This window comes from Dama dama, chromosome 11 (assembly GCF_033118175.1).
Source record: "Dama dama isolate Ldn47 chromosome 11, ASM3311817v1, whole genome shotgun sequence".
NCBI lineage: Eukaryota > Metazoa > Chordata > Mammalia > Artiodactyla > Cervidae > Dama > Dama dama.
Genome location: NC_083691.1, coordinates 9,314,040 through 9,336,195, shown reverse-complemented (window position 1 = coordinate 9,336,195; position 22,156 = coordinate 9,314,040). Strand labels below are relative to the sequence as shown.

The window sequence follows — 22,156 nt, the reverse complement described above, 5'->3', positions numbered from 1 at the left end:
TCTCTGGGCCTCAGTCTTCTCATCTGTGAAATGGGTCGTCATCTCCCCCGCCTTACAGGATTGAGGGGAAGTGAGAGAGAATGCGTGGATGTGGCCCAGGGTCAGGCATGCACACAGGTGCTCAGCACACAGCGCTCTTGGTGCCGAGGCAGGGGGAGAGCCTGACCCTGCGGGGCCCCCTCCCAAAAGGACGGGCATTTGAGGGGACCTGAGGGAGTGAGTGAGGCCACCAGGAGAGTAAGAGGAGGGCGTGGCATGCCGGTGGCCAGCACCACCCCCCTCCCTGGGCACCTGCCACACCCGAGTCCCCTAAACAACTCAGCGCCCCCCGGCCCTCCGTCGGGAGGGTTCGCTCAAGAGCCACACGGAGCCTGATGATGAATCAGAAGTGGTGACAGGTGTGAGGGGAGAGGGAGGACCCAGGGGTCGCTGAGGTGGAGGGGCAGGCTGGCTGGGGGTGGCCTCGGGGAGCTGGAGACGCCCGTCTGGAGGCCAGTTAAGAAAGGTCAGCTTCTCTTGAGGCCTCTGAGGAATCAGGGTTGGGACCCTGGGCTGGGGCTGACCAGGAGCTGTGAGGAGCAGGGCAGAGGGCAGGGCTGGTGTGGGGCCCAGATGCCTTGAGAGCCCACCCTATGGAGCCCACCCCGGGCAGACGTGTCCCCAGGTAGGCGATCTGAGGAGGTGATTCCCCAGACACACCAGCTTCTCCAAGTCTCCGGATCCTGAGAAACACTCTGGGCGAGAAAGTAGGCATTGGGGAGCACCGCCAGGAGCCTCCCGGGCAGAGAGTGGCCGCCCGGGACGGAGTTCTGTGGGGCCCCGGGCGTCTGTGGAGCCTTGGGCTACCATTTCAGCCACCCACTCCTGGAGCCCCTCCACCCAGATCAAGGACATCCTTTTCTCCTGGTCGGTTGCATTTAGGAATCTTCTCCAGGGTGGCGGGAGGGCAGGGGTGGAGGGCCATCTGTGTGTGTGTGTGTGTGTGTGTGACTGTACTGGGGGAGGGAAGCAGAGTAAACAGCCACTGCCCTGTCCTCTCTGCGACTGTGGCCAGGTACACAGGCCTGTTTGGACAGCTGCCTTGTCTGTCCTTCTGTTTGGGAGATGCTGGCTGATAGATGGGGGTGGGCCGGCTGTTAACCCCTCGCTGTCTGCAGTGCTCACTGCCTCCTTCCATGGGGTTTAAGCGTGGCAGAGGGTGGTTCTGGCTGCCCCGACCTCAGCTCCTCTGGGAGCGTGTTTTCTGAGTCATGGAAAAGGTTAGCAGGCTCCAGGCCATGGAGTCTACCCCCCAACTCCCACCAGGAAGCCAAGGGCAGAGGAAAAGGGTATCCCCACCCCCCCACAGTGGTGACCAGGGGCAGAAACTATCCAGAACCCTCTGCCTCACACCCACAGCCCTGCTCTAGGGGCCAGCTGCCGGGCGTTCTCAGGGCTGTCCTGCCTCTACAAACACAGCCTCAGCCTGGCGCAGAGCAAGGGGGGTTCGGGGCCACCAGCAGCAGCATGCATGTCTAAAGTGAGAGCAGGCAGAGATGGGATGTGAGGCTGGCTGTGGGGGTCCTCAAAGCCTGCCATGGAGGGAGATCCCAGTCCCCATGATGAATCAGACATGCCGGCTTTTCATACTGCGAGACGAGGGTGCCTTCAGACCTGCCGTCTCTGTGCTGTTGCCTGTCCACCACTACGTGTCCCCAACCCCATCTCTTGCATCCAGGAGGCATCTGGCAGGATCGGGGCAAGGAGGCCACCCTGGGCCCCTCCCACCCAGCCCAGAGCCCAGTCTGTCTCCTGCCCTACATCACTCTCTCAGAATAACCCGCTCCCTTCTCACACTCCTGCACCCCCTGGCCTGGGAGGCCCTCTGTGCCTCTCACTGGCAGGGAACCCACAGTGACCCTCTTGGCTGGTCTCCCTGCTCCTGCTCTGTGCTCCCCCGACCCTGGGTCCCTGCTCAGGGGCCAAAATGATCTTTTAAAAATGTAAATCGCTCCAGCCACTCCCCACTTAACACATTTCAATGGCTTCCTGTGGCTCTTGAGATTAAGACAAAAATCCTTTAAATGGCCCACAAGGCCATCAACGGGGCATGGGTTAAATAAATCAGGGTTTGCTCATACAATAGAGTATCCAGCAGCTGTAAAAGGAGGTGCTCCAGGCCAAGACTTGGACGTTCTCTCCAGCGGGTGGGGGGGGGGGTGGCGCAGATACCAGGGCTACAGTGTATAGTAAAAAATATAAATTTGAGCCAAACCCCCAGCCAGTCCTCATTTTTTAAGAAAGTGGAGGGAGGGGAATGATGGGCCCCCTCCAGGGGCTTGTGTATTCCTTGTGTGGGATGTCTTGGGAAGGGGGCTTGACTAGAAGACTGGGCTGGTTTCTGGGGAGGGGACCTGCACCGCTAGGGACTAGGGTCAGAGCGGCGGAGACCACAGTGAACACTCTTTTTAGATTTGAACGTGAAACCATGCAATGTGCTACCTATTCAAAAATACGTCCAACTATTTAAAAATACCCCCAATTTTAAAAGTCGATGGTCTCCAAGACCCTGCACACTGGCTCCTGCTACTCTGCAGCCTCCTACGCCCTCTCCACCTCCGCGACTTTTATTCTGGTTGATGCTGGCCTATCTTCAGGCCTTTGCATGCCCTGTTTCCTCTGCTGCCAGAACTGTCCATCACTCCCCGTCCTCACCTGGCTGAGTCTCCTTCCTCCCTGGCTCACACCTCTGTCTTCCAGAGAGGGGTCTTCTCTGACACGCCCCCAGCCTGGGCTGGCTCTTGGACCATCGTGCCGTCTTCCTATTCACTTGCCTTCCTTCTCGGCTTGTAGGTCCGTGTGGGGCAGAACCCACTTCTGGCTTGTCCACAGCTGTCCGCAGCACCCAGCACTGCGTCTTGCACACAGTAGGTACCACATCGGTATTTGGGGAATGGGTGAAATAGCAGGAGGAGAGGGTGTTCTGGGAATTCCAAGGCGGTAGGCGGGTGGGTGAGAGGGAGGTCTAAGACGGAGAAGATATATGTATAGGTATAGCCGATTTGGGCTTCCCTGCTGGCTTAGACAGTAAAGAATCTGCCTGCAATGCGGGACAAGCAGGTTCGATCCCTGGATCAGGAAGATTCCCTAGAGAAGAGAATGGCCACCTACCCCAGCATTCTTGCCTGGAGAGTCCCATGGACAGAGGAGCCCTGGCAGTCCATGGGGTCGCAAAGAGTCGGAAACGACGGAGCAACTGACACAGCTAATTTCCTTCCTTGTGCAGCAGAAACTAACACAGCATTGTAAAGCAAGTATACTCCAACAAAAAAATAAAGTGCCAAAGGGAGGGCTGTTGCCATGGTAGGTAGGTGCCCCACCTGGGCCTTAAAGCAGGAGGATTTCCACCGGACTGACAAGGGGCCCGTGCACCAAGCAGAGGGCATTCATTGCTGGGTGCAAAGCCCAGGCAGCCGAATTTCTCTCTCCAGCACCCGATTTGCCAGTCCCCAAGCTGAGCTGTGTGTGTTGGCCCAGATAACCTGCCCTCTCTGCGCCTCAGTGTACTAGCCGTTAGCTACATCCAGACGTGGGCGGGGGTCCGTCTGCAGTTCTAGGGGCGGAGCCCGCGGACCCCCAAGGGGAAGGCGTGCACACAGTCGGCGCTCGATAAATGCCGAGGGAACGGCTGAGGGCGCGGGGAAAGGGTTAAAGCCCGGTGCTTTTTAATTGTCAAATGACTGCGGGCGATTAGCGCTGGCAGCTTCCTCAATAATCGCTCTTCTCTGTACCTGCTGGGAGCTTAATTAAAAAACAAAGAGGCTCAATTTAAAGGCCATTACTATGCTAATGCGGCCGGGCGGGCGGTGATTAAGCGGCTGGGGCGGGCGGCGCGCGGCCAGGGCGGGGCGCGGGGCGATCAGTTACCCACTAAACGGGCGGCCGGGCGGCTGGGCCGGAGCGCGGTGCGCGGTGCGCGGCGGGGACCGGAGCCCTGACCGGCCCGCGGCGCCCAAGCGAGCGCGGAGCCCCGGGAGCGGAGGCGGTCTCCCGGAGCCTCTTCTTCCTCCCTAGCGAGGGGCCCGGGCTGAGCAGAGGGGATGAACGCCACCCACACCCCCGAGGGCCGCCTCCCCCACAAAAAATCCCCTCCGACCTGCCCCAGCTGCTCCCCCTCCCGGGTCTGCTCCTCCAGCCACTTCTCAGGCCGCTGAGGCCCTTCAGCCCCGGACCCGTTCTGCCCCCGCGCTGTGGCCGTGTCCCTGCAGAGTGAGCCGTGCTGCTGGCTGAGAGCAGGTCTCAGGCTCCCAAACGCTAGGACCCTTGCTCCCAGGAGGGCAGGGGTGATTACTAGCCAGGCTTGCCTGGCATGGGGCCCTGGCTCTACCCAACCAGCTGGGGCACCTAAGGAAGGGACTTCCACCTCCGAGGGGGGTCCGGAGGCACTGAGGAGGCCCCTATGCATGCGGCTCTGAGCACAGGGTGCCCTGGTTCCTGAAAGTGACAATGGGAACGGATGCCAGGGTGTGGTTCAGAAACTGGACAGCAGGAGCGCACGGGTGTGTGTGAGAGACAGGAGTAGGTGGGGATTTGGTCCAGGTCTCCTGAGACTGGGCAGTGAGGCTCTCCGTGATTGAACTAACAGTGTTCTCTCTGGCTGCATCAAGGAGTATAGGGTAGGGAAAAAGGGAGGCGATGGCTCTTCTTGCCCCTGGAGGCCTGTGCTGAGGAGTGGGCTACTGGGTACCAGCTTGATTAAGGGCTGTTTTGATAAACTCAGACTTATGTCCGGAGTGTAGAGAGAGAGTCACCAGAGGCTGGGAGTTTAAGTGGGAGAGGGAGGTGTCGGGGAGGGGTCGTGGTCTTTGAGAGAGAAAGAGAACACTTGGTCTGTGGGATCCCAGCTGAAGCTGGACATTCGCCCTCCCTGTATGACAGCACCAGGCTGTCTTGACCCATGGTTTTGACCCTAAGCGGGTTTTCATTGGCCGCCTGGTAAAATCTGTGGTCATAAACTTTGGGAATTTTGTTGTTAACATTAAAAACCACCCTACCTGAGCCTGGGGGGAAATTTAACTTGGTAAATTAAGCAGTACAAAATTCAACTGACAGCAGTGAAACAACCTGTGGTAAAAATATGTCACTGGCTACAAATTAACCGAAGAGTCAAATCCTGATTATCAGTAGGATATAATACAAGCACAAAGCTGACAACGAAGCAAACCATTATTGAAAATTTTTCATGGGAAATAATTTATCTCAATGAAAATAATTTTAGTAAAATAAAAATGGAAATGGAAAAAGTTGTAAATTATTTAACTGCACTAGAAAGAAAATTGTTCAAAAAATTAAATTGCCTTAATGGAGTTTGTTCTGGAAAACACTTGCTCAAAGGAAGTTTATCAATGTTGTTATAACCCTAATTAAAATGCTGTGGTCTGTTTATAGAGAGTCCAAATCCTTAGGGTCTGAACGATGGGGCCAGACCGTCAGCGTGGCCAGCTGTGAGGCTCTCCAGTGGTACCCGGGATTTCTCCTTCCGAGGCCTCCTTTCCCCTGGAAAACCTTGTTCCCCATGACACCAGGAGCTCACTGAGAGGAAGTGAAATCCCCACGGATTTCTCATCCCCTAGCATGGTGCTTCATCGTAGTGGGTATTTGGTAAATGCTTACAGAATCAACTGGCCTCCCTTGTGGCTCAGCTGGTAAAGAATCCACCTGCAATATGGGAGACCTGGGTTCGATCCCTGGGTTGGGAAGATCCCCTGAAGAAGGGAAAGGCTGCCCACTCCAGTATTCTGGCCTGAAAAATTCCATGGGCTGTATAGTACAAGGGGTTGCAAAGAGTCAGACACGATTGAGCAACTTTCACTACAGAATCAACAAGCCTTACAGTAAAGCCTTAAAAGGCACTTTCTGCTTTCAAGAGGAGGAATCATGACACAGGATTTGGCACAGAGTGAATGCCTGAGTATATGTTGTATGGTTGGATGGATGGGAAATGGGCAGATAGCCCAGCAGGTGGATGGATGGGTGCATGTATGCATGGGTGCACGGATGTGTGTGGGTGGACAGAGGGATGGATGGTTGAGAGGGTGGATGGGTGGGGGATGGGTGGATAGATGGATAACTAGCTGAGAGGCTATGTAAGTGGTGGGTGGATGGCTAGATGGAAGGACGAGTAGATGGAAACAAAAGAAACCTGACCTCTCTCTCTTCTTCAGCCCAACATTTAAGGCCTCTGGTTTGACCCTTCTCCTTTCTCACCTACGCTTCAACCTTTCTGACCCACTGTCTCCCTAACCCTGAAAATGGCCTCCGTTTTCTTCTTGCCTTTGCTTTTATTCAGCCGCTCCCTCTCAGAATGGCCTCTCTGCTCCTCTGCCGCTGCCTACAGAGAGCCCAGACTCTGGAATCAGGCACAGTCCTGTTGCCGTCCCAGCCTGCACTTGCCCCGTTCAGCCTTTTGCACTCTTTGTAACCCCCTTCTCCAGGAAGACAGCCCCACCCCAGTCCTGCCCCCCACCCCACTGACCTTATACCTCCTCAGGCCCTGTCCTGGATCATTCAGCCCTTCCCAGGCACACAGCCTTGGGCCCGGCCTGTTCTGGCCACATGGGACCCTGGAGAGAAATCCAAAAGGCCTCTCCATCCCGTGGGGTGGGGTTTCTCATCTTGCACCTGTATTGTGAGCCCCTCACCTCTGGACCTTCGGCTCCCCCAGGCCCAGCCCAGGTCACGGGCTCACAGCTCTGAGCTGATGGAGCAAGTGCAGTGGCAGGCAGGGAAGATGAGGCTGAGGCAAGAGAGGGCCTCACGCACAGGGAGGTCCAGGGAGGTCTAGGCATCAAGCAGGGAGCCCGTCGTCCCAGCTTCGAACCCAGTTCTGCCAGTTCTGAGCGATGGTGGCACCCTCTCCAAGCACCACTTTCTTGTCTTGTGAAAAGAGTGGCAGAGCCTGTGCCTCAGGGGTCTTATGGGGGAGGAGTCTGTGTGCAAATGAGGCACAGGGCCTGGGATGTAGGAAAACACTTAATAAATCTTAGCAAGGAATAATAACAATAATAATGGCTGCTGGATTTGGCAGCCAGGAGCTGGTGACTCAGTGAGAATGGGGGAAAGCAACAGGGGATCAGCTCAGAGGGTTTTGATGAGCAGGTGCAGAATAAGGCATCGGGCCTGGCTTGTAGTAGGTGCTCAGTGAATGTTAGGTGGTTGACTAAATAAATGAGCCATCAAATGAATGGGATTTGCCAGTGAAGGGCAGACAAGAGAGGAAAGATCATCAATCCAAGGGCCTGGCCTGGAGGACACCGACCCCTGATGCACTAGGCGCTGGCTGGAGGGCAAGTGTGTGGGGGTGGGGATGGGGGGGCATGGTCAGAAGGACATGACGCTTCACCTTCCACCTGCCTTGCACCATTGACTGTCTCTCTCGGATGTCACCAAGACAGATCTGGTCCCCAGAGAAGCCCCAGTGTCCCCAAATGGGAAAAAAATCCTGGGGCTTGCCCCTAGTCCCCCAGGGGTCAGAGCCCCAGAGGTGAGAGACTAGTTATCAGGTGCTGAGTGTGTGTGTGTGTCTATCCTGGCAGCTCCACACGGCATCTCCAGCCCAGATCTCTGTCTGAACTCCAGAATCACACAGGCCTCTGCCCTCTGGACACGGCCACGTGGCCATCAGAAGGCAGCTCGGGGTAACAGGTCCAGAACCTCACTCCTGAGGCTGCCCTCACCAACCCTGCCTCAGTCTCCATTTCATTTAGTGGCAACTCCATCCTTCCGGTTGCTCAGGCCTCCGGATCTCGGACTCACCCACACCTCTATCCTTTCCCACACGTCCTCTCGTGCCCCTGTCTCCCTTCAAAATGCACCCCAGCAAGGGTGACTTCTCAGCACCTTCCCTGGTCTCAGCCGACACCACCTTTTGCCTGGATTATTGTGATGAACTCCCAAAGCATCTCTGGGCCCCCACACAGCTGTCTGAGGAACCTGGTTAAAATGCAAACCAGATCACAACCCCTCTCTGCTCAAGACCCTCTCTCCAAAACACCAGGTGACTTGCCCTTCCTCCCCACCCCCCCACCCCCCCCCCCCCGGGCCAATGCTTCTGCGCCTCCTAGCCCTTGCCCTTTTGCTCACCTGTCCAGCCACATCATCTCCTTGCCTTCTCTCCAGCACCTCAGGTACACTCAGGCCTCAGGACCTTTGCACTTGCTATTCCCTCTGCTGGGAACTCTTTCCCCCAGATATGTTAGTAAGGCCTTAGAATGTTCTTGAGAACCCCCCTGGCCACCACTTTCACTTTTCTTTGCTTCATTGTGATTCATCATTGTCACTGTTTGTTATACTCTGCTAGAGATGTATCGCCTGTCTGTCCCCTCACTCTTCAAATTGGAAGTTGGGGGCGGGGTAGAGGGGGTAGGGGGTGGATGGTTGGGAGAGACCGTCCCTTTGACTCACTGCACTATCCCAGCCTCCAGACAGTGCCTGGCATGTAGTAGGTGCCAAATAAATGTGTGTGGAGTCACCGAATGTGTGCAGGCCCGTTTGGGCTGGCCCCCGGATGGTACCCCGGGCTCCCAGCTGGACCTGTCCCTCCCTGCCCCTGGCCCCTGACCTCCAGTCCCGGGCTGCGGGCTCCCGACAGCGCCCCGGGCTGGGATCAAAGGGCCGTGGAGCCGGCGGCCCCGCACAGCTGGGTCTGTGCGCCCGCAGGAAGCGCCGGGGCAGCCCTCGCGGCAGGCCCGGCCCCGGCGCGGCGAGGCTGCGGAGAGGCCCGCGCTCCGCCGCCGCCGCCGCCGCCGCGGGTCCCAGCTCCCGGCCCCGCCAAGCATTCCAGCCGCGTGATTGACGCGCGCACCGGGGCCCCCGCCTGCGGCTCCCGCCGCCGCCCGCCTGGCCCGCCGCCGCCGCCGCATCAAAGCAGATGTTTGCAGCTGGTTTGAGTTGGATCCCCATCAACAGGCCCCTTTTTGTCTCAAAATAAAAAACAGCTACGCCCGGAATGATAAGGACGCGGCAGGCACGTGGGGGAGATGTCAACAAGTCGGGGAGGGAGGCGGCCAGGCAACTCCTCCTGCCTGCTCCCACCCCATCAGCTCCTCCGAGGGCCAGGCAGCCTCCAGCATCCTCAGCCCGGCCCGAGAGTGTCCAGGGTCTTGTCCCTTCCGCTCCTGTGAACACCAGCTCACCCCGGACGGACGCCACAGTCCCAGGAGCCATTCTGACAGGAGTCACCTACTGAGCACTCAGCAGCTGGGGTCTGTCCTGGCGCCTTGTGGCGGGTCCACCTGGGGTCCTACCCCAGCCTGTGGAGGTGTGGCACAGAGGGGTCAACGCTGGGTCATGATCACCTGTGAGGCGGGGGCTGTGATCCCAGTTTTCAGACTGGAAAACAGGTTCAGACAGGCAAGGTGGCGAGCCTCAAGGTCAGGCAGAGCTGGGACTGAGACTCTTCAGACCATTCCTTCTGCCTCTAGGACCGGGTACTTTCAACTGTCATATCACCTTTTTCAGGAAGCCCCCAGCTCTCTTCCGGATTGGCTAACATGCCTTTCTATGTCCCGCCCCCTGCCTGCTGAGTGTACCCCATCAAAGCACATGTCGCATTCTGCCAGCTGCCACCGGTGGAGAGCGTCTTGCACAAGCCTGGCACAGTCAGCCTGCTTGGGTGTGTGCTGGGTGACTCCGTGAAGGGGGGACAGAGGGGCTTCAGTTCCAAGTGCCAGGCCTCCTGGTCCCTGTGGAGGGACTGCTTCCAGGGACTGTAGGACTTGGGCCTGGAGAGGCCCTTAAGGCAGTGGTCCCCGACCTTTTCGGCACCAGAACCGGTTTCATGGAAGACAATTTTTCTGCAGATGGAGGCAGGGGTTGGCGGGACGTGGGGGGTGGTTTCAGGATGATTCAAGTGCTTTACGTGTATTGTGCCTTTTATTTGTAGTATTGCTACATCAGCTCCACCTGAGATCATCAGGCATTAGATTAGATCCCGGAGGTTGGGGACCTTTGCTCTAAGGGAAACCAGGTTCAAATGCTGCCTGGTCCCCAGTGTGACCTGGGTGAGGGTCTCATAGAAGCACATACCTCAGGGAGAACTCAGACCCAACTATGTGATGGGGGCTTCAGACTGAAGTTGAAGGGCAGAAGAGAACGTTCCAGAGCTGCCTTGGGCACCACGTGAGACGTAGACTGGGGAGAGAGACAGGGCACACACCTCCTGAGATGCCTTCTGGGCTCAGCCCTTTCACATCACCAGGTGACAGAGGGATTAACACCCCCATTTTACAGAAGAGGAAACTGAGGCTCAAAGAAGGAATGTAAATGACTCAAAGCCACATAACTGGTGTTGGAGTCATGGAAAGCCACACTTCTGAGGACAAGGCTGAGGATTGGGGGGAGGGGACATTAAAAGGGCCCTTGAATGAGCAGGAGAAGGATGAGACATGGGACAGAGGGTCCAGTTGGCCCACCTTGAGTCAGATGTCCAGGCTTGGCCCAATCACTTAAGGTCAGAAAAGTCATTTTATACCAATAGGGCTTTTCCTGCATATCATGGATGAAGGTGCCATGCAGGGGTAGGAGGTGTTACTGTAAGGCTCCCAGCCTAACAGGAGGCATGTAGGGAACTTTGTTAATAAAAAATTGGGACACTGGACTCCAGGTTGTGTGGTTGTGAAGGGGGCACATGAGGGCAAGTTCAACTTCTCTTGTTTCCTGGTAGTGTTCTCAGAGTCCCCCAAAAGCAGAGTGTCCAATATTCTCTTGTCCTTCTCTTATTCCCTTGAAATGACTGCCCATTTCATTTTTCCCAGGGTTATTCATTCACTCGACAAATAGTCACTAACCACCAGCTCAATGCCAGAGCAAAGGGTAGAGGATTGAATTAGTTCCCTCTTTCTAAAACAGTGGGGAGTTCAGACACACAAATATCTGGATCTGGAGGCATCAGGGAAGGCTTCAGAGAGGAGGTGGTGCTTTGAGTTGTGTCTTGAAGTCTGAAGATGAGTTCAACAAGAAAAAAAGGGAAGGGTTTGAGAAAACAGGTCGTAGAGTCAGATGGAATTTTAGGTGCTAAGGAGGCCAGAAGGGACTTGTGTTCAGGGAACAACGAGAAGCGTGGCAGCTAGGGCAGAACACCGAAGGCCAGGTGTGGCAGGGTAGAGTGGGGCCTTGAATGCCATGATTAGATCTTTGGGCTTCTTCTAAAACTGTTGGGAGCTTTTGGACTGAGAACCCAGCTAGGGGCTACATAAACTGTAAAGTTCAGTGACGGGGGTCCGGGAATAGCAGTACAGTGAGGAGGCAGAGGACCTTCTCCTCAGCAAGGAGAGAGAACTGGTGCTGGAAAGCTTTGGATAGATGATGACAGTGATCGTGATCTGCACTTATCAAGCCTTTCTTGTGTGCCCAGCTGTGACCCCACTGGACAGATGGGGTCACTGAGGCTCAGAGAGGAGAAGGGACTTGTGTGGGATTCCAGTGCGAGGAAATGACAGAAGCAGGATTCCAAGCCTAGTGCATGCTGTGTGGCCTCCAAGATCTGGGGTTGAAGACCCAGGAGGAGAGCTAGGAGGGACCCTGGGACATTAGGAAACCAGTTTTATCAGAGGTAAAAACAATCACCTGTGTTGCATGCATCTCTGCAGGTATCAATGGTTTGAAAGTGTTAGTCACTCAGTCGTGTCCGACTCTTTGTGACTCTAGGGACCAGAGCTCGCCAGGCTCCTCTGTCCATGAGATTCTCTAGGCAAGAATATCGAAGTGGGTTGCTATTCCCTTCTTCAGGGGATCTTCCTGACCCAGGGATCAAACCCCAGTCTCCTGCATTGCAGGCAGATTCTTTGCCATCTGAGCCATCAGGAAAGTCCATCAAGGATTTAAGAGAAATTAATCAATCAGATTTGTAATCTATGTTCACATGCTCCTGAAAAAAAAATGTTTTTTTGAGTTTTGTTCATTAGCTTTATGACCTTAATACATTGAGCATTAAACAAATAAGCCTATGAAAACTCAAAGGAGGTGGAGATGTGTTGTCCTAGCCTGAGACACTTTAAGGGAAGGACATCCTGAAAAGGGTGTCCTTACTCTTACAATTACAATTTCTTACTCTGCAATTACAGATGATCCTGGGGGAAGGGGATGTGTTTGCTGCAGGGGGAGATATTCAATTTGGTTTAAGGGAAACCCAGCCAGCCACCTTGCCTGGAGAATCCCATGGACAGAGGAGCCTGGAGAGCTGCAGTCTGTATGGTAGTGCAGGGCAGACAGAACTGAAGGGACTTAGCATGCACACATACACACACCCAGCCACACCTACTAGGTGCTGGGCTTATATCAAGTGGTAAAAACTTGGAGTGTTCAGAGCCTTGAGGGCAGACAGACGTGGGCATGGCAAAGGGCCAGGGTACTTGATGAACGGAAACGTTTGGATGCACAGAGTGAAGAGGGAGTGTATAGTGATGCTGCCACGGGACCTTGAACCTGTCTTCTGCACCTTCCCGTGCTCATCTGTGAAACAGAGATGGAAACAGTGATTTCCTTCTAAGGTTCTGTGAGGACTTAATGGGGTGATGCAGCTAGATGTTAATTGAGATCAATGATACTAATGAGACAGACAGAGGATTGAGCCAGGAGTGCTCTGTCCAGCCTCCAGACAGAAGCTAGAAGGATGGATCCAGAATCCAGGATGGAGATGAGAGGGAGCATGGTTAGGATCTGTGTCAGGCAGCCTGCTCCCAGGGACTCCTAGGAGATCCTGGCGAGGGTAATTCAGGAAAGCACGTTGGACTCACACAGAACAGGAGAAAGGCAGACACCAGCTATTATGGAATGCCTTTTAGTGCCAGCAGAGGGCTGAGAACTTTACATGGGTTTGGCCCTCCCAGCAGCCCCATGGGTGGGTACCATCATTCCCATTTTCCAGATGAGGAAACTGCAGCTCAGAGAGGTTAAAATGTTTTGACTAAAGTCACACAGGGAAAAGTTATGGAGACAGGAGGGAACACCAAGCTCCCGGTTCAGCACCCCCACCTCCCCACCCAGCTCCCCTCCCAGGGGGCCCTGTCTCCCCAGGGCAGGTGGGTGGGGCTCCCACAGACCAGCTTGCCCTGCCTCACAGGCTAAACAGCACTCTATTGGCTGGTTCAGCGGTCATTCAGCAAACATACACTGCTCACCTTTAGTGGGTGTGGGGACTTGGGCTCACAGAGGTGGCCCTGGGGAAGGTGCACCTGGAAATACATGAAGTGTGTCTGCGACTGGAAAGGAGGAGGGGGCTTTGGGAGGAAGGGATGCCCAAGCTAAATCCTTCCAAATTAGCAGGTGTTTGCCAGCCAAAGGTTGGGAGTGGGGGGAATGGCCCTCTAGGTTGTGGGGACAGCGTGTGGAAAGCATAGGTGGTTTACATGGAAAATGGGGAAGAGGTTGTGTGGGTTGGCAGCAAGTGATGTGGCCCCGAGTCTTTCACGAGTCTTTGTCTAACTTTGGAGCTTCTGAATTGGGGGAGGGGCCAGGGCAACCAGATTGGCACCGAGAGGGCATGACCGCTAGAGGGGAAGTCACAGGTAACTCTACCGTGGCCAGAGCTTTGGAGCCGCCCCACAGCACCCACCATCTGTGACCCCAGAGCCTGCTGTATCCAGGCTTTGCAGCGCCAGTGCGGGAAGCAGAAGCACCCATCTGGGGCCCCCAGCCCTGCTCCTACAGAGGAGGGATGTGAGTGAGATTCAGACTTGCCCAGGGTCCCAGAGCTGGGAGGGAGGAAGAGCAGGTCCAGGGCTCCAAACCTTGTTGCTTTTGGGGCCCCTCATGCCAGCCTCTGGGGCAGGAGGGGAAGGGAGGCGGGGAGGCGTGGAGCTTTTCAGCCCTAGCCATTCTGCGTCTCCGGTCAATATTTGCAGCTTCCAGGCAGTGTTCACAGAGCGGCTTCCCCAGTCCCCCATCATTCCCTTTGTGCTCACAGCTTTAACCTGACAACTCTGCATTTTCACACTGAGAAACCAGCAGCATTGTTGAGTCCATTATACAGATAAGCGAGCTTAGAGGGAGGAAATTACTCACAAGCCAGCAAGTGGCAGAAACAGGCGTTGAACCTGAGTCCATCTGATTCCATTGCCACCCGCCTCTGGTTGGGGCTGCTTCTCAATGTCTGGTTCCACGGATCCTGTGTGGTGGGAGGGATTCAGGGAGGGAGTAGGGGCTGACAGAAAGGAGGGGCTCCTGCTGGCGCCCCAGCCCCTCCCACACATGCTGTTTGTAGCTCTCACCCTGGCATGGTAGACAAAGGCAGCCCCATAATTGGGAGCAAGTATTTCATGCATCCCCCCCGATGTTTTATTGGGTGGAGAGATGCTTGGAGACCAAACGGATGGCCCATTCCGTTTATAAAGTGTGCACGGTTTGTTTTATTTCCCGAGTTTTTGCAATCTAGATAACAGATGATGCCCCAAGTGGCTGGCGCTGCCTCCGTAATGGCGGCACCGAGCCTTTGGAGAAGTATTAATAATAGATTGTGTTGATGAGTTTGGAGAAAGTAGCAATCGACCCCCTGCTGCCAAGGCATTAGCGCGGCTGTTCTGAACGAAGCCTGCATGGTGGCAGCGCCTGCAAATGCAGGTCACCCCCCCCACCGCTGCCACCACCCCCTCCCCCAGACTCAGAGGGCTTCTTCTCTGGGAACCACCCAAGGCGTGCCAACCTGGCCTGGGGCCCCAGGTGGACCCCGAGATGCCCCCGCACTTATCCGCCTGTGGGCCACAGAGGCCAGGTGCAGCCCTCGTTGGGCCCCTAGGTCAGGAGGTAGAGCGTGGGGAGGGGGAGAGACAGACAGTGAGAGGGGTAAGGCAGAAGTGTTCCCCATGTCAGAGCAGCAGGTTCTGCGAACCTGGCTTCTTCCCTAGCCCCTTGGCGGAGCTGGAGGGCCAGCCCGGTTCCTAGGGGCCTCTGCTTAGGGTGCCATGGACAGTTGGGTGGGTTGCACCCTGAACAAAGGTCTCTAGCCAGAGGGCCAAATTGGAACTGACTTTGGCTCATATTCCCCTGGTGAAGCCATGTGCTGTGTGGGCCAAGGGGGTCCTGCCTGCCTGAGCCAAGCCTTCACTTACAGGCTTTGCAGACACTGAGGCCTCCTGGTGCATCAGGCGGACCTCTGTGGAACTGGGAGCTGACAGGGCCATGCGCCATCACTCTGATGCGGGACTCATTCATTGAGTTACATGCTCAGTCCCATTGAGTCCTGACAACAGCCTTTGAGGAAAGTCCTGTTGACATCCCTGTTTCACAGCAGAGGGAATTGAGGCCGGAGGTGAGCACAGAGGAGGCCACCTCCCCCAGACTGGGGCATCAGAGAAGGCTTCCCAGAGGAGGTGGCGTTGGAGTTGGGCATTGCAGGATGAGTAGGAGCCTGCTGGGTAGACTAGAGGTGGCTGGCAGAGGTTGCTGGGGCGTCCCCAGTTTGAGTGCCCTGGCCAGTGCCAGGGCAGCAGGCAGAGCTGGGATTGGCCCTGCCCACTGTGTCCCACCCGCTCACCGTGGGTGGTGTGGATGGCAGCCCCGGGAAGGGAGGCAGGCCGAGAGCCTCGCATTTATGGCCGTTTCTGTTCCAGAACCGATTAGTAGAGAATTGCAGCTGTAATCTGTGCCTGTGATGGCGGGCCATAAAGAGGGATGGGATGCGCGCAGTGCTCCCAAGGTGGCGCCCGCAGACGTGGCCCGGGGACGCGGGGAATGAAAAATGGTTTTAATTCCCTCCCAGCAGCAATAATTTGATTCTTCATAAATTTTTCCATCAAAGTGTTGTTGAGGCTGAGTTCCCACAGAGCAGGGCACGTGACAGGGATGGGGAGCCAGGAGGAGTGGTCAGTAGGTGCAGGCCAGGGCGGGGTCCTGCTCAGACCCTTGTACTCACTCGCCAGAGTCTCGAAGACCCCCACCCCCACCCCAGCATTGTCTCCCGAGATGAAAGATGGATCCTCTTTGTCACAGAGGGACCAGATCAGGACCCGGACACAGAGCCGGCTCCATCATTTACTACTCACGTGATCCTGAACACATGCCTGCCTCCCAGCACCTCAGTTTTCTTATCTCTAAAATGGGATTAATATTTCCAGCCTCGTAGGGTTGTTGCAAGGATGAAATGCATTTTTGTACACAGAGCGCTTAGAAGAGTGGCTGATACTGCACAATGTTCTGTGACTATCTGTTCATGGGGGAGATTCCTAGGCTGAAATGAGAAATAAGCAGGTGTGACTGAGGCAAGGGCCAGAGGAAGAGCATGCCAGAGGGCCACAGTGATGGTGCCCTGGAGGGCTTCAGGCTGTTCCGTGGGGCTGCGGCTTCTGGGAGTACAGGGGTTAAGAGGGGAGGTGGGACTGTGAAGGGCCTGAGGGCCAAACTCAGGAATTTGGAGTTTCTCCTGAGGGTACAAGGGAGCCAGGGATGAGTCTGGGGCAGGGAGGCAGTGTGATCACATGTGTGCTTTGGATAGACCCCTCTGGTTCTCATCTTGGAGGGTGAGTCGAAGGGTTGGAGAGGCTGTGAACCAGGGAGGACACTGGGGCAGCCCCTCAGGCAGGAGGGGAGGGAGCCAGGCTGGGTGATGGGTTGGGCATGGCTGGGGATCACTTGGATGTGGGGGAGAGGCGGGGCCAGGGAGGAGACACACAGGTGCTGGAGAGAGGGTGGATGGGACCTGTGGACTGCCAGTCCTTCTGCTCAGGGCAGAGCCCACCCGGCTCTCAGGGAAGGTAGAGGCCGGCCCTGCACTCTGCCCTCTAGTGGCCGCTGTGTCTCCGAGTGGGCAGGCTCTTGAGCTGACATCTCTGGGCAGGATACCCAGTGCCCATTTTGGGGTCGTCGGGCGCCCTGCCAGCCAAGGGGTAGGGCTCCCACTGTCTGGCTCTGTGCCCAGAGAGGGCCTCTCCCGCTTGGGCCAGGGGGGTCTGGGTGGCAGGAGGAAGAGGTGCTCTGTGGGCAGTGCCTCTGGGAGGGACTCCCGAGCCCAGCCAACATGCCCCTCCTCTGTGCACCCACAGGCTCTTCGCAGCCAAGTGCAGCGGCTGCATGGAGAAGATCGCCCCCACCGAGTTTGTGATGCGGGCGCTAGAGTGTGTGTACCACCTGGGCTGCTTCTGCTGCTGCGTGTGTGAGCGGCAGCTACGCAAGGGTGACGAGTTTGTGCTCAAGGAGGGCCAGCTGCTGTGCAAGGGTGACTACGAGAAGGAGAAGGATCTGCTCAGCTCCGTGAGCCCCGACGAGTCCGACTCCGGTGAGCAGCCGCTGGTGGTGGGTGGGGGGCTTGGCAAGCACGCCGCGGAGGGTTGCCCCACAGGAGAAACCCTCTCCTGACCCTGGGACCCATACCCCAGACAGACACTGCAGTGCATACATGCATGGAGGTGTTCACATGTGGGGTACACACAGACACGTGTGCACGGCCCCACAGACCCACAAATGCACCTGGACATGATCACGCACAGGTATAGATGCATGTGATCATACAGGCACACACACAAGCACATAAAACGTGTGTGTGGATACCCACGCCCAGGAATGTAAAAACACAGACGCGTGTCCACATGCAGACATGTGCTTGCATGCCCAAGCATGCCAAAGCCCACACTCATATAAATACACATGTGTACACATGCCCTAGCACACTCATGCAGTAAGCATCTGGCTACACATTTACCCATGTGCTCACATGTACTGTGGTTTGCACACACGTGAACGCATGCCCCCTGCTCTCTGGCCCAGCACCCCCCTTCTTTCCCTTGCTGTGACCCCACCTCAGAGGGGTCTCTCCCAGCACTGAGTCTGCAGGCATCTGCTCCACTGCATCCTGTCTCCATCACACCCCCCCAAGTCTTCAGCAGTGGGGGGACTGGGGTCCTTGGTGGTGGAGGGAAAGCCTCCATTTCCTGGGGTGAAGGCCCCTCTCCACCCTGCTCCAGCCCCCCAAAGACTGCCAGTCTCATCAATCCTTAGTCCCTGGAAGCTCCTTGGAGCCTCCTCTCTGAGTCCCGAGGCCCTGCCAGCTCTCCTGGAAGGAAGGGCAGGGCCAACCAGGGACAAGTTAATAAGGAGGAAAAAGTCAGGAAGCAGGCTGGCACCTGGTCATTCCTGGGGGTGGCAAAGACAGACTGGAGCAGGGGGCATGGGGAGGAGGTGCCCTGGTCTGCCAGGCCCTTGTGCGGAACCTGGAGCCCATGGTCAGAGGACCTGCCCGCACAAAGGAGCCATGTCCCTGCCAGAGCCCTTGGAGGGGGGCAAGAGCTGCCCATGCCTCTGTCCCTCTGCCCACCCCTGGGCAGGGCACTGTGGTGGCTAGGCTGCCTGGGCTCCTGAGGGAGAATGGGGGCCAGCCAGGTGCCATTGGCACATTCCTGCCAGGCCTAGGAAGGGGTTCTCGGAGGGAGGCCCCCCTCCACAGGGACTCATGCTCGGAGGAAGATGGGCTGGGGGCAGCAGGAGACATGTGGGGTGGGGGAGGCTCTGCTGTCTGCCTGGGGCCAGCATCTCTGAGACCCATGACTCGGGCATGCAAGTGGGTGTCACTGGATGAAGACGCATGCTTCTGCATGCAGGTGTATGTGTGTGTCCAGACGTGTGCATGCCTGTATGTCCCTGCCTGCGAGCGTGCACTTGTGTGCACGTGTGTGTGAGTGCATGCACACATCAGGGTCACAAACATGCCCGAGTGAGAACGTCCGGAGTGTGTGTGTCTTTGCTCATCAATCCTTAGTCCCTGGAAGCTCCTTGGAGCCTCCTCTCTGAGTCCCGAGGCCCAGCCGGTGCTGGTCTAGTACCGTGGGAACTGGTTTTCCCGAAGGCCAGCATGCTGGGCTGGGGTCCCCCAGGGATCAGAGACCACAGGCTGAGGCAGGGCCCAGGCAGTTCGGGTCAGGGGAAGCCCGGGGCCAGACTGAGCACAGCTGCCAGCATCCCTCATCAGGAGGGCCATGGGCCTGATGGCAGGTCGGCCACCTGTGAGCGTCAACGTAGCTGTGCTCCCTTCCGTGTGCCAGCCACACGTATGCACCTGTGTGTTTCTGCAGTGCCCGAACCTGTCTCCATGTGGGCCTGTCTCTCTGCCCTTCTGAATGCGTGTGCATCTGAGTGTGCAGCGTGTGTGCACGCCTGCTCACCAGGGTGCCTTCCTCCGCCTGTCTGGTCAGCAGGGCAGGTGTGGTGGCTTTGGTTCAGGTCTCCCCAGGGGACTGAGATAAGGACCGAGGACCGTTTGCTGAGGCAGGGAACACGTCGGGGGCCGGGTAGGGCAGTGGGTGGGCAGGGATGAGAGATAAGACGAGGAGCGGCTTGTGGGCCAGGGGGAGGGGGCAGTCTTTACCCTGAGGGCCCGGGCGGGGCGGGTCCGGCCGGGCAGGGTGTTGGCAGGAGGTGACGGGACCCCAGCAGGTCGTGGGTTCCCGAGGAGACGGGCTGACTCGCTGCATCGTGTCCCCACAGTGAAGAGCGAGGATGAAGATGGGGACATGAAGCCGGCCAAGGGACAGGGCAGCCAGAGCAAGGGCAGCGGGGACGACGGGAAGGACCCACGGAGGCCCAAGCGGCCCCGGACCATCCTCACGACACAGCAGCGAAGAGCCTTCAAGGCCTCCTTCGAGGTCTCCTCCAAGCCCTGCCGGAAGGTGAGGGGCGGCCGGGGTGGGGCGGGGGCTGACACCCCCACACCCGCTGCCTTTCCAGACTCCTGTGGTGACCTGGGGGTCCCTGCACCTCCCCGCCCAACGCCCCTGACCTGCCAGCTCCCGGCGCCTGCCCACCCCCCGGGCCTGACCCGTCTCCCTCTCTCTGGGCAGGTCCGAGAGACGCTGGCGGCGGAGACGGGCCTCAGCGTGCGAGTGGTCCAGGTCTGGTTTCAGAACCAAAGAGCAAAGGTGAGGACCGGCCACTGGCCACCCAGCTGGGCAAGGGAGGGGGCGCGCAGGCAGAAGACTGGGGGCCTGATGAGGGTGGGGTAGGGCGGGAGTGCGTGGGGGCCGAGGCGGGGCTGGCACGCACCGTGTCTCCTGCAGATGAAGAAGTTGGCACGGCGGCATCAGCAGCAGCAGGAGCAGCAGAACTCCCAGCGGCTGGGCCAAGGTGAGCCAAGGGCCCAGCGCGGGGCTCAGTCTATCACGAGACTCCCAGGAAATTTCTCCCACCCCGGGGGTCAGATCTCAGGGAGCCAGTGCCTGGGAACCTGCTGAGGTCAGCGGACAGGCAGTGGGGACCGCAGGATGCAGGAGGAGGAGAAATGCGGGCGAGGCGGCCCGGAGCAGGGACAGAATTTCCATACTCACCCTCTCTCTGTGCCAGGCACAGTCCTCACCATTCAACAGCTTCCGTCTCATTTAACTCACAGATCCCGGAGAGGAGGGGCATTGTTACCGCCCATCTCTCAGATGAGCAGACTGAGGTTCAGGAGACTAAGGGACTCGCGGGGATCGCTCAGCTAGTAAGGGGCAAAGCTAGGCTTTGGCCCTGAGTGTAGGGCTCCTGCGTGCATGCTCAGTTGCTCAACTGCATGGACTGTAGCCCTCCAGACTCCTCTGTCCATGGGATTCTCCAGGCAAGAATACTGGAGTGGGTTGCCATGCCTTCCTCCAGGGCATCTTTCCAACCCAGGGATCGAACCTGAGTCTCTTATGTCTCCTGCATTGGCAGGCAGGTTCTTCACCACTGGACCACCAGGGAAGTTCCTTTTGGGCACCTAAATCCGTGCTTTTAACATGACCACACACCCTCCTGCCCACGTAGAATTCAGCAGAAGCCTCCAGAGAAATCTCCAGAGAAAGTCTGCAGGGTGTTGAGGAATCCAGGGTAGACTGAGCTTTGCCCAAATGCTGTTTCCACATCTTGGACAGGGGCTGGTCTCCCGGACCCCAGCGGGACCCCAGTGGAGTCTTCTAGGCCTTGGAGGGGGGCCCAGGTGTTCCCTGAGACCGCTGGACTGGGGTGGGGGCCGCTGCTGTCTGCTCTCACGGGAGACAAGTGCCCTGAGGCAGATGCCAAGGCACTGATGGGCAGCTCAAGACTCTGAGGCCAGACCAGTGTCCCAGGCTGGACCCAGGGCTTCAGGGCCGCGGGTGTCCTCAGAGCCCAGCTCTCCCTGTCTTCTCTCTGCCCCCTCTCCTGAGACAGCCCAGCCTTCGGGGGCTGCCGCCATGGCCGCGGGTGTCTCAGCCTGCTCCTACACTGTGTCTCGCTCTCCAGGGGTCCCAGCTGCCCCCTGGATGCAGCCTCCCCAAGAACATTCCAGGTCCCCTCGAGCTCATCACAGCCCGCACTGCACTTCATGCCCTTGCTCCCAGGCCACGTGCACACAACACCCCCTGCTGCTCCCCACCCCTGCCCCACCTACCCACCCAGTACCCACACCAGAAACCCGGGAGTCGCCGCTGACCTGTCCTGTCACGCGAGCACTGCATCTGCTCAGTCACCCAGTTGGGCGGTGATTTCTTCTCCCAGGTCCCTCATGCTCCTCTCAGACTTTCCTGCATCTATCTTAATAGGGACCCAAGCCCCTCGCCCCACCTGTCTCCTCTTGATGGGCCCTGCCTCTGTCCTCCGCCCTCCCAGCCTTTCTCCACAGTCCCTGCACAGCCAAGACCCTCCACTGGCTTCCTACAGCCTCGGGGGACACCCCGCCCCCCACTCAGCTCGGGTCCCCAGGGAGCCATCTCTCTCCCCAGGCATGACCTTCTCTTGTCCTCATGTCCAGCCCCGTGGACTGGGCTCCCTGCTCCCACCGGGCAGTTTCTCCCTTCTCTGCCTTTGGTGCCCTTCAGCCTGGCATCCTGCTCCTGGCTAGGCTGGTCAAACCCTCTGCTGGTTCTTGAAGTTACATGGAGGTGGAAGGCCCCTTCCTCCAGGAAGCCCTCCTTCCCTGAGCCTTGTTGGCCCAGGTGCAGGCTCCACCTTGATGCGGCAGATGCAGGGCACTCAGTGCACCCACGTGTAATGAGTCATTACTGGCTGTTACCGGAATCTTCTGACTTTGGATAAACTAGTTCTGCTAGAGGCGCTGGAGTGTGTGTGTGTCTGGGGAAGGTTGGTGGGGGCAGGTCAGATATCGAGGCTCAGTGACCCTGGACGGTCACGGGCAACCTCAGCAGGGGGAGGGGCTGGGAAGGAGGTGGTCAGAGGGATGGCAGCGGGCAGCCTGGACTGGGTA

At 57.5% G+C, this 22,156-nt stretch overlaps 1 protein-coding gene across 2 annotated transcripts in view; it reads left to right on the top strand.

The window, feature by feature from the left end:
* LMX1B (LIM homeobox transcription factor 1 beta) overlaps positions 1-22,156 on the top strand; it is an 83,091-nt gene that overhangs the window by 60,072 nt on the left and 863 nt on the right. For both annotated transcript variants that reach the window (XM_061156179.1, XM_061156178.1), the window contains exons 3-6: positions 17,013-17,245; positions 19,447-19,628; positions 19,800-19,877; positions 20,016-20,082. In XM_061156179.1, the coding sequence (XP_061012162.1) occupies positions 17,013-17,245; positions 19,447-19,628; positions 19,800-19,877; positions 20,016-20,082 (560 nt within the window). The remainder of the gene's footprint in view (positions 1-17,012; positions 17,246-19,446; positions 19,629-19,799; positions 19,878-20,015; positions 20,083-22,156) is intronic.